The 12,500-nt window shown below is 42.3% G+C and overlaps 1 protein-coding gene across 1 annotated transcript in view; it reads right to left on the reverse strand.

The window, feature by feature from the left end:
* Nucleotides 1–6,305: 6,305 nt before the first annotated feature.
* The window catches only part of LOC135101047 (mucin-2-like), a 46,747-nt gene continuing 40,552 nt past the window's right edge, over nucleotides 6,306–12,500 (reverse strand). The window contains exons 13-21 of the mRNA XM_064004621.1: nucleotides 10,859–10,990; nucleotides 10,355–10,530; nucleotides 9,872–10,096; nucleotides 9,409–9,571; nucleotides 8,089–9,233; nucleotides 7,745–7,924; nucleotides 7,443–7,614; nucleotides 7,081–7,214; nucleotides 6,306–6,719 (exon numbers count right to left, since the gene is read on the reverse strand). Of these exons, the coding sequence (XP_063860691.1) occupies nucleotides 7,087–7,214; nucleotides 7,443–7,614; nucleotides 7,745–7,924; nucleotides 8,089–9,233; nucleotides 9,409–9,571; nucleotides 9,872–10,096; nucleotides 10,355–10,530; nucleotides 10,859–10,990 (2,321 nt within the window). The 3' untranslated portion in view covers nucleotides 6,306–6,719; nucleotides 7,081–7,086. The remainder of the gene's footprint in view (nucleotides 6,720–7,080; nucleotides 7,215–7,442; nucleotides 7,615–7,744; nucleotides 7,925–8,088; nucleotides 9,234–9,408; nucleotides 9,572–9,871; nucleotides 10,097–10,354; nucleotides 10,531–10,858; nucleotides 10,991–12,500) is intronic.

Genomic DNA, 12,500 nt, shown 5'->3' on the forward strand with positions numbered 1-12,500 from the left:
TAGTAATGTTATCTAGTTTTAATATTTTTGTTTCTTTAAAGAGAGGATTTGTATTTTCTAAGAAATTACTATTGGTTATTATTCTTACTATTTTCTTGAGTTGTAATTTAAGAGGAATTAAAATAAGTTGGATAAGTTGTGCACCATATTGGATTGCAATAAGTTAATAGTAGATATATGTAGGCATAATAAATGGTGTTAAGTACTTCTTGTGGCATGTATTCTTTTGCTTGATAAAGTAGAGCGACGTGTCTTGATACTTTTAAAGTGAGTTTATTTATGTGATGCCTAAAAGTTAATGAATCATCATAAGTAACACCAAGAAATTTTATTTTATCAGTTCTTAAAATTGTTTTGTCATTTATACATAATTGGGGAAGATTTACAGTTTGTTTTACTGTAAATAGCATGAAGTAAGTTTTTGTTGTATTGATAGTGAGTCTGTTGCTTAAACACCATACATAAAGCGTTTTTAGTTCATCATTAGCATTATGTATGAGTTGATCTGGGTTTGGGCCTGACAAGTACATTGTCATGTCATCTGCAAATAATATTGTTCTAGATTCAGAAAAAAAATATTTGAAATGTCATCAATGTATATTAGAAACAATAAGGGACCCAAGACACTACCTTGCGGAACACCAAGTGTAGCTGTTGCTGTGGAAGATTTTTCATTATCAAAAATAACATATTGTTTTCTGTTTGCTAAGTAATCTTTGAGCCATAAAATAATTTGTCCACAAATTCCATATTGGTGCATTTTGTTCAAAAGAATTTTATGGTTTACAGTGTCAAATGCTTTAGCGAAGTCAATGAAGATTGATAGAACTGATAGTTTGTTATCTATGGCATAAAACACATCATTAGAAAATTTATTTAGTGCTGTAAAAGTGTTTTTATTTTGCCTAAAACCATATTGGGAGGGATTTAGAATGTTTTTGCTTTCCATTAAATTAAATGTTATTAAATGTTTTTTCATAAGGGTTTCGAATACCTTTGAAAATGATGTAAGTTAAGAAATTGGTCGGTAGTTTTTAGGATCATTGGCAGGTCCAGATTTGTGTATGGGAGTGATTTTGGCAGTTTTTAAAATACCTGGAAAAGTTCCATTTGCAATAGATTGATTGAATAGTATGGACAGAGGGACTGAGAATATACAAGAGTTTCTTTTAATAATAGGAGCAGTTATGTCCTGTATACCAGAATTTTTATTGTTTAATGACTTAATTACTGCATTGACTTCACACGGTGTAATGATAGGAAATACCATGGAGTGTGGGTGATTGCCTCTTATATAATGAATTGGGTTTTTATTAGATTGTGGGAGATTACTGTCTAGTTCTGGGGCAATATTAGAGAAGCAATTACTAAACGCTTCAGAGATGTCAGATGGGCAACTGAATATGAAATCATTATACTGCAATGTCTTAATTGTGTTTCTATTTTGTGTATTGCCTTTTATTTCATTGATTGTTTGCCAGATTTTTTTTTTTGTGTTGCTTCTGAAATTACTAAATATTTGACGATAATAGTTGGATTTAGCAGCACGTATAACTTGAGTTAGATTGTTCCTATATTGTTTGAATATCATGTGTGAGATTTGACCAAGTTTATACATCTTAAAAAGCTTATATTTATATTTAATAGAATTAAGCATTCCGGTAGTTAGCCATGCGTTTTGGTGTCTTTTTTCTGTTATATATTTAGTTTTTACTGGAAAGCATTTGTTATAGAGTTTATAAACAATATTAAAGAAAAGGTTAAAATTATCATTTGTGTCTCCTAGATTAAGTATTTCATCCCAATTTATCCTTTGTAGTTCACTGGTAAATAAACTTTGGTTATTTGTGCTGGTCTCTAAAGACAATCTTATGTTTGGTATTTGGCACAGACTGTTGTATAATATTTATAAATATAGGGAGATGATCAGTCATACAATAATGTAAAATACCTGATAATGATGGAGGTGTGAAATTAGTCCAGATATGTTCTAGTAATGATGGTTTACCAAGGGCAGGGCTGTCAGGAAATCTTGTTGGTCGAGATATATGAGAAAAGTAATTTAAAGTTTACATTGTGTTGAGGAATAAGGTAGGAAGATGAGTGGAATGTTCAAGTAAATTAATGTTAAAGTCCCCAATGAGAATTGTTTTGTTATTTTTAAAAGTTTCAGCAACTAGTAAATTATTAATAATGTCTGTGAATTCATTAACAGATATATATTTACTATTGGGCCTGTAAATTACTGAGGTAATATAATTGGTGCTTCCTAGGATTAGTTTTGTTGTACTTATTTCAATATTCCTATTTATAAAAGATAATTGATTTAGAACTTGTACATTTATCAAATTTTTGGTGTAGATAGTAATCTCTCCATCCTCTCTATCAGTTCTGATAAAGTGAAATGGAGTATAACCTTCCATGGAGAGAGAGAGAGAGAGAGAGAGAGAGAGAGAGAGAGAGAGAGAGAGAGAGAGAGAGAGAGAGAGAGAGAGAGAGAGAGAGAGAGAGAGAGAGAGAGAGAGAGAGAGCAGTGCAGACAAGGCCACACTCCTCGCCGAGCTTTTCGCCAACAAGATGAAGGTTGACGACTCGGCACGACCTGTACCACAGCTGGCCCCGGAAACTGACTGCACTGTCACCACTGTCTTGGTGACGGCAGAGCAGGTTGAGCGGCTACTCGGTGCGGTGGATGTGGGTAAAGCCACAGGCCCGGATGACGTCAGCCCACGGCTCCTCAAGCACTGCGCTAGAGAGCTGTCAGCTCCTCTCACCACCGTCTTCACATCTTGCCTAAGGGAGAAGAAGTGGCCCTCAGTATGGAAGGAAGCGCGTGTGGTACCGGTCCATAAGAAAAAATCAAGGTCTGAGCCCAACAACTGCAGACCCATCTCCCTGCTCTCAGTGATGGGCAAGTTGCTGGAGAAAATAGTGGCTGCTGCCATCTACCAACACCTGAGCGAGAACCACCTCCTCTCAGACAGGCAGTTTGGCTTCAGGCCTGGCAGATCCACCGCAGACCTCCTCCTCATCATCTCCAAGGACTGGCAAGACGCCCTGGAAGAAGGCCTGGACACCCTTGTGGTGGCCCTGGACATTGCTGGGGCTTTTGACAGGGTCTGGCACGCGGGGCTCATTGAAAAGCTTCGCGCCAAGGGTGTCCAAGGTGACCTGCTAATGCTGCTCGAAGATTACCTCCAGGGTAGGACCCTTCAGGTAGTAGTCAACGGGCAGTCATCAAGGCCTTCACCTGTCCGGGCCTCAGTTCCACAAGTCTCCGTCTTGGGCCCAGTCCTATGGAACATATACATCGACGACCTCCTCCGGCAGCTGTCATCTGTGGCAGCATACGCCGACGACTGCACACTCTCCCGCTCCTACTGCCGCCTCGACAGTCAGCGTGCCGTCACTGAGCTGAACAGGCAGCTCGGACTGGTGGAGCAGTGGGGAAAGATGTGGCAGGTTAACTTCGCTCCTGAGAAGACGCAGGCGATGGTCATCTCGCGGTCCCCAGGTGCCTCACACGCAGTCTCAGGACAGCTGCGTTTTGGAGGCAAGAGCCTGCCACTTCAGGATTATATCAAGATCCTGGGCGTGTCTGTGGACCGCGGCCTACGCTTCGATCACCACATCGGTGTCGTCGCCCGCCAAACCTCTCTCCGAGTCTCTGCCCTGCGCAGGATGGCGAACACCCTCGACCCACGGGGTATCCTCACGCTATACAGGGCACAGATACGCCCATGTATGGAGTACGGAGCCCTGTCCTAGATGTCGAGTGCCGCCACCCACATGCAGAGACTGGATGCTGTGCAGCGGCGAGCCCTGCGTCTGGTGGCCACCGATGAGGACCAACAGCACCCACCACCAGTAACGTCACTGGAGCATCGCCGGGACGTGTCGGCGCTAGTGGTGTGCCACAAAACTCAGGTGCAGAGGGTCCCTCACCTTGATCCCCTGAGGTTGCTGCCACACACAGTGCAGAGGTGCACCAGAGCTGCGGCCAGTAGCGACGAGCTAGTGAAGGTGCCTCGATCTCGCTCTAGCCAACACCAGCGTACCTACACAGCCAGGACTTCGCGGCTGTGGAACATGTTCACGGCGGCCACGCCCCAAGTGCAGGACATGTCCACGCACCAGGTGAAGCTGGCAGCCCACAGCTGGCGTAGCACGCACCTGTCCCCACTGGTGCTTTAAATTTAAATTTTTATTATTTTATTGTATTATTGTATTAGCATTATCATCTTTATGTTAAATATGTATAGTGTTATTCCTGTAAATAATACTATCATAGGCTTCTTAAATAATTCCATACTCAACGTGGAATTTTAAGCCTTTCTGTAAATATTTGTTTAAAAAGAGAGAGAGAGAGAGAGAGAGAGAGAGAGAGAGAGAGAGAGAGAGAGAGAGAGAGAGAGAGAGAGAGAGAGAGAGAGAGAGAGAGAGCGCAAGATAATCCAGAGGCCGTCTCTCAAGTGTCAAACTTGGCGCCTTGCTGCCTGAAGAGACAAACCCTCTACATCTCACTATCTACTAACATGTCAGTCACGGATTGTTTCACAGGACATTAAGTACACAGGAAGGATAAGTTCGTATTTTTAATTTATCTATTCCAATAAAAACAAAAAAAAGTAATTTGCGTATTCTTATATACATAGTAGTAATAACTACATAAAAAAAAATACAATTTAGAGAAAAAAACGACAAAAGAAAAAGTAGATTTTAAAATTTATGGTTGTACAGTGAATCACTATTATGATTCAGCACTGAGTATAATTTTTCGTTATCTATAAGTTCTCAGCAGCGTTCAGTCTGACATATTTCGGTGGAAACGCCTTTCTTGTTCTTCCAAGTATGCTCCTATATTCCTAAATTTATCATGGTGAACGTCAAGGATTTGGATTTTGAGAAATTCATTGCAGCTCACTTTACTGTAAGTCTTCACCAAAATCTCGAGAAGTTCCACATGCATACATACATACATACATACATACATACATACATACATACATATAAAATTTTCAATATTGTGATTATCCAGGAAAGCCGGAACGCTACCACAAAGTTGTACCAAGCTGCTGCCTCCTACCTAGTGAGTTTCGTGATGAATCCCTTGCACTCCATCCCATTCTTTGCCTGAGGACCGACGAAAACTCCTTTGCTTCAAACTGGTTAAAGAACAAATCTTGGAGATGCTTAGAGGCTTTAGGCTATACTCGTTATCTAGAGCGTAGCAAATTCTTATAAAGGAGCACGTAAGAAAACGCTGAATTAAACACACACATAAAAAAAAGTTTAAATCGAGTTAATAATGCGTGAATCCTTCAGATCGTTTATCGAAACACTCCTGAAGCTAAAATTTTTCCTCTTAATAAATTTTATGGATCGGCAATTAGACTGACCTTCTTAATTACGTATTTATGTGTTTAATTACATGTTTAATTTTCTACTTATATCTATGCCGTTCCACAATATATGAAAAAAAAGCTCATCACAACAAATGTACAATTTGTTTACAAATATCAATAACGTGCAAGTATTTGAAATCTCATGAACTGAGCAAATGATATTACTTATTATGTAATTAGATAGGGAAGTGTTCCTTGTGAATATTTCATAAAATGATCATCATAATAAAAGATAAATCAAGGTGAGGATTGAGTAGATCGTGTCTTTGCTGCATACATTGCTGTACAGTAAGCTGTGAGATGTACGCTGCCTAGTCACGAAACTATTTAGAGCACCAGCACGTTCAAAATGAAGTTGAGATGTCTCGTGGCCAGGCAGCGAGAAGCAAACTCATACACAATATCATAGTAATCGCGACCGACTAATGTTCTGACTTTTAAGAATTTGATCACTCTAACACAGAAAGCTTCATTTACTTTTTGCCTCTGCATTTTTTTACTGTCCATGACTTCACTTTTCGTTGATACTGTTTTACTCTATTATACTTTGCAGCTCCCTACAGAACCAGTGATAAGGTGATAAGACCTGAGAAAGCCATATATAATTAAATGATTCATCAATGAACACAAAAATATTAAACAGTGATTAAGGAACCGATAGAGACATTTTTTTTTTTAGTCAAATCTGGTTACGTAAAGGAAGACTTCTTAAAACTGCTACCATGAAATTGCTTATACAGTATATAACATAAGGTGCGCGTGCGCGCGAGTGTGTGTGTGTGTGTGTGTGTGTATATATATATATATATATATATATATATATATATATATATATATATATATATATATATATATATATATATATATATATATTACCAGAAGGTAAATCATGATAAATAAATTGCTGAAATTTATTTAATAATATTTAATAAAATTATGAAGAAGAATTGACAACTTGCAATTCAGAAACAATTCTTTATGATATATCAGTATAACTGAACAATGAAAAATACAAATAACCTTATAAACTCCTGTTCATACATATTCTCCTTATATTCAGTGAAAACTCGTCATAATGTCATCATAGTGAAGAACTACAAGATCACTTTTCTTAACAACGTCAGACGGCTAGGTGGAGAGAGAAGAGGTGCATGGAGAGTGAATGTCCTGGATCCTCAGGCTTTCCTGGCGACGTCCAGTATGCGGAAACTGCACTGGATGGCAATGAAACCAATTGTGAAAATTACTGCATGAAGGGAGTCATTTCATGTCATGTAGGTCTTACTGGTGCTCCTGAATTCGGTTCGTTAGAATCTGTTGAATATGTAGTGAGCCTTAGCATTTCATCTCTTCATCCTTCCTTTGCTATTCACAGTTAAATTTAAAGGGCGAATGTTTGTTTGTGAAACATCCACGTTGTTGACGGTTTATTGCCGATACGTGGATATGGTCTAGTATTTACATTTTAAATTTTGCGGCAAATAACAAATGAAGAACGGTTTGCTTTTGTTCTGAACTGGTTTTCTCTTAAACGAATCAGACGGAATTTCATCTGACTGCACAATAAAATCACGATTCATGTCACACAAGACTGGACTGAAAGATATGCTACTAATTAGTTCAGTATTTCCATGTTGAAAAAGGTGTAGTGTCTGCTCCTTGGAAAGCCTCTCACCTTTGGCTAGTGGTGGGGACGACGCCGGATGGGCATGGTGCAGTTCACGAACTGGGGCAGATCGCACGACTTCTTGTCTTGGTTCCAGTACAAGCCCTCGGGACAGTCCAGCTTGACTGGGACTCCTTCATCGCCTGGAAAGGACATACATTTTCACTGTATGAGGCTGCATGCATAAAGGGTCATTCATTGTGAGAGAACTGTGGTATTTAATACAACAGGAGAGAGATCCACTTTGTACATGTGCAAAACAAGATACTGTTCTTTATAATATGAACGTACTTATCCACGTTTTTTTTCTTTAGTTTATAAAAAAAAAGAAAAGTAAGCAATGAAAGATGGACACTTGGAAGAATTCTTACAGTGATAATAGGAGGAGCAGACTTCAGAGGGATAGTAGCAGTCGCATAGACAGACTGGTGGTGGCTCGGTGACGATACATTGCGGGTACATGTCAGCATACACACACGTGTCGAAGTCAGGGTGGAACACGAGTCCCTCCGAACACTTGTGGTAGCTCAGTGACTGGTCCTCCTGAGGAAGAAAAGAAATCTGTCAGACAGGCACACCCTCTTATTGCAAGTCTGCTCTAAGGAAAAGAACTTTTTGAAGGATAACCTATCACAGAAACCAAAAGGATGTTGTTGTGCAAACAAATACATACATCACAGTAGTAGTAGGCGGTGCAGTCGTCTGCAGGTTTGTGGCAGCACGCGCAGTCACACATAGGGCTGGCGGTGGGCTCTGTGGCATTGGGGGCTGGTGTGGTTGGGACGGGTGTGGGAATCTCACAGATGTGGTCTGGTCCAGAGGTGCAGCCCGCTGACTGTGGCCAGTCGCACACCTTGTAGTGGAAAAGATGGTCTGGTTACACACAAGTACGGTATCACTGAGGCCTGCGGCATTCCAGTCCCCCAAAAGTACTACTGAGGGGAAACCTGAATCCAAGTGAAATGTAATATGGCTTTGGCAACCCTTATCAATATGTGCTGGAAGACTATAACGTACCTTCAGTCGTGGGTTGAAGTGTAGACCAGCGGGGCAGTCCTTCACGTAAGGGATGTTATGGTCACAGTGAACCCATTTACCACACTTCTGAGGGTGTGGGAAGAGTCCTTGCGCAGCGGGGCAAGCAACGTCACACACAGAGCCATCAGGTGTTGTGACTGGGGCCTTGGTGGTGATGGTGGTGGTGGTGGTAGTGGTGGTTTTAGGTGTGGTGATGACGGGATGAACACAGTTGCCATCGGGACCCACGTAGCTGCCGGTGACACAAGGTGTAATGTCTTCGTGGTCACAGGTGAGGAGCCACTGGTTCCAAATGGTGCCCTCGGCACATGGCATTTCCTGTGGCCCGTAAGGGGCGCACTGGATAAACTTCCTGCAGTCTGTGGGATGAGGGAAGTACTGCTGGCCTCCGGAGCAATCCACGCATGGGAATGGTGACACCGTAGTGGTAGTGATGGGTTTAGGTGTGGTTGTGGTGGTAGTAGTAGTGGTAGGAGGAGGAGGTGGAGGTGTGGTGGTAGTAGTCGTGGTGGTTGGTTCAGGTGTGGTAGTGGTGGTAGTCGTGGTGGTTGGTTCAGGTGTGGTAGTGGTGGTAGTCGTGGTGGTTGGTTCAGGTGTGGTAGTGGTGGTAGTCGTGGTGGTTGGCTCAGGTGTGGTAGTGGTGGTAGTCGTGGTGGTTGGCTCAGGTGTCGTAGTAGTGGTAGTCGTGGTGGTTGGCTCAGGTGTGGTAGTGGTGGTAGTCGTGGTGGTTGGTTCAGGTGTGGTAGTGGTGGTAGTCGTGGTGGTTGGCTCAGGTGTGGTAGTGGTGGTAGTCGTGGTGGTTGGCTCAGGTGTGGTAGTGGTGGTAGTCGTAGTGGTTGGTTCAGGTGTGGTAGTGGTGGTAGTCGTGGTGGTTGGCTCAGGTGTGGTAGTGGTGGTAGTCGTGGTGGTTGGCTCAGGTGTGGTAGTAGTAGTGGTGGTGGTGGTAGGTTCAGGAGTGGTGGTGGTGGTGGTGGTGGTGGTGGGTTCAGGAGTGGTGGTGGTGGTGGTGGTGGTTGTTGGAGGGCGCGGCGTGGTTTGATGGCAGTGCAGGCCGCAGACATTGGTTTCAGGGTTGAAGAAGAGACCGTCAGGGCAGTATTTCTTCTCTGGCTCTCCGTCCTTGCCTGTCGAAATGGCGCAGCTTAAGAAATGGTAGTGAATGTAACTTGCTTGTCATGTTTTGTATTTCAGTGGTAGTAATTCTCTCTCTCTCTCTCTCTCTCTCTCTCTCTCTCTCTCTCTCTCTCTCTCTCTCTCTCTCTCTCTCAGAAGGCACAAGGAGAATGAATGTTGACTTACAATCGTAGAAAGCGTTGCATTCACCCTCCACGGGGTAGCGACAGTCACACTCACACACGGGCGGGGTCGTAGGACACTGGTAGTTGCTCGGGAAGTCGCAGTTCTCAATGTGAGGATTGAATACCAGCCCATCTGAACACTCCCTCACAACAGCTTCGCCGCTCTGAAGGCAGAAGTGGGTGAGAGATTAAATCTTCAGTAATTACCAGCAAGGAACAAGTAAAGCAGGTATGGACATTTCTGTTTTTTCTTTATTTCATCTTCGCAAGATTTCTTTCACCGTGGATGTTCTTATTTACGTGGATGACTGTTTCACTCCGGCAATGCAACAGGTCTGTTATACAACTGTATTGAAAAACTGGTTGTGTGGGTGATTATAATTACTGAGCCTTAATGATGATTGATGATGAGTTAATGCTGAACGGTACAGAAGCAAGTAAAGAGCAGAAGACCGGCACAATACCTGAACACACTCGTAGTATTTGGTGCACACGTCGTGGGGTTTGAGGCAACAGTCACAGTCACACTCCACTGACGACTCCGAGGACCCTGAGGACTCTGAGGACTCTGAGGAGTCTGAGGAGTCTGAGGACTCCGAGGAGTCGAACAAGTCGAGCTTGAGGCGTGTTTTTGGGTCACTGGTTTTGAGGGAACACCCAGACTCCACCAGCCGCGCTGTGATGTTGCACTGAAATGTTAAATTATTGAGGATAAATGAATCGCTGGTAATGCCAACGTACGCAGGACAAACACACACACACACACACACACACATACACACACACACACACACACACACTCCATGTCCGGCAACCTCACATGCCCTATCTTACAGGAAAGAGAGCTAACTCACATCTGAACTACCACGACTGACTGATGATCTTCACAACAACGGTACTGGAGACGCACTACGACATGTTGGGTACGTCACAGATACTCCACTCACCTGCGCGAGTCGGGGATAGTCGCAGCGCCTCAATTCCGGGTTGAAGTCAAGGCCTTCCGGGCACTGCTTGATGGTAACGACTCCATGCGAACACTTCACGTAACTGTCGCAGTTCGTTGGGTGGGCAAAAAAGCCGGCTGGAGTCGGGCAGGAGAGACTTGGGCACACCTGTAGACCTGTACGTGAGGAAGAGTGCCTCGTTCATACCATACATCCTTCACACCGATTTTTGAAGTTATCCATCAGTACTTCATGACAGATGCACTACCACACTTGTAAGGCAAGCCAAATGACACTGTTTGCCAGAAAGGGACATCGAGAAATAATTGATTAATATATCGATTACTTGTTTTTATCACACACACACAGGTCCCGTAAACAACACCTTTCATAAGTAGGTCAAATGTAAGTACTTGAAGTTCTTTGTCCTGCATGGCGTCATATGATAAATTTGACCAAGGGACTGCAGAGAATACACTGGAAAGGATAAGGGCACGGTAATACCTTGGGCGTAGACAGCCAGCAGGAGGAGGCAGAGTGCCGGAAGCACCCCGCTGAGGCTAAACTTCTGTGCCATCCTTTGTCCTGTTGCTCTGAGGCAGTCGAAGACTCTGCGTTGGTCAGTCCGGCCTGCCCCTTATATACCTGAAGGGATACAGGTGTCATCAGGCAAGTTAAGGAAGGAATAATCCGCACCAGACGTGTTGATCTTTCGTCAATGCATTACGTAACCATGGGCTGTAGTGGAATCCACAATTATGCGTACAGCCGTTATCACTGCGTCAGAAAAAAAAAAAAAAGAGCCATTAAATCCTTTAGAAACCCCTGAATCACACGATTAATTAGATTAATCGGTTTCCTATAGCTCTAAATTTTGTGTCATGGAATGCTAGCTTTAGAGGTTATTGTTCTAATTATCAAGATTCTATATGAGGATGCGAATACTTGAAATGGAAGAAAAAAACAGTTCAGATGCCATCATAGCAGGTACATCAACACATCAGAATGTTCTATGATTTTTCAGCCGCATATAATAGCAAATATACCCATGAAAACATAAAACAAAACAAGATAATTATGATAAATGATACTAACCGAATAGAAAATCACAAGAAAATTGAAACGTTTTTAAGATTGCGAGAATTTAGAGAAAAAATTATTTGTTCCGAAACACTATATGATGTCTGTTCACGTTACTCAACCATTGAGTCTTACACTCTTCATACTTTTGCAGTTACGTGTCCACGTACTTGTAACATTCAGTGAGCAGTGAAAAAGGATCGGTTTAATTGTAAGTTGGAGTGGACGTGCGTCAGAACTGGTGATAGCACTCGCCCGGATCTTTGTTGCAGGTTGTGAAGGGTGATGGTATCCTCTTTGAGATGTCGCGACAATCGGCATTACTAGGTTTCAGAGAGAGTAGAGTCCACGAAAGAAAGGCGCGGCGAAGATGTGCATCTCCAAATTCACAGAACATAAATGCCGAAAAACCTGACCTTACTTTTTTTTTTTTTTTTTTTAAACTACAATTACTTTTTTTTGTAACAAAATTAAGAACTGAACAACTGGGACGTTTATCAATACCCACCCGATGTAAAACCAGATTACATAGCAAGAGCCCCCCTCCTCTCTCTCTCTCTCTCTCTCTCTCTCTCTCTCTCTCTCTCTCTCTCTCTCTCTCTCTCTCTCTCTCTCTCTCTCTCTCTCTCTCTCTCTCTCTCTCTCTCTCTCTCTCTCTCTCACACACACACACACACACACACGCACAGATAGATGAATAAAGAATGATAGATTAAAAAACATACAAGTGGACAGACAAACAGATAGATGGATAGATAGATAGTAGATATTTTATTGACAAGGTTTTTATATTACAGTTTCCTAAAACATACATAAAACATATGTGAAATATAAATCATACAAACACCTACAAGTTCGTAATGAACATTAATCGCATATTTTGAAAATAGTGCTGAATAAACGACGTGTTTAAGATGAGGAAATGGCTCTTGCAGTTCAGTAAGGGTAAATATTTGGCTAACGTGTTGCACAACGTGCCTATCGGCTTGCATTAAATCATATGTTTCTCTAGACTCTAGACTAGAGAAAGCCAACATCGCCTCCACCTCTCCCAGCAGCCTGACAT

This window comes from Scylla paramamosain, chromosome 6, assembly GCF_035594125.1.
Source record: "Scylla paramamosain isolate STU-SP2022 chromosome 6, ASM3559412v1, whole genome shotgun sequence".
NCBI classification, from domain to species: Eukaryota; Metazoa; Arthropoda; class Malacostraca; order Decapoda; family Portunidae; genus Scylla; species Scylla paramamosain.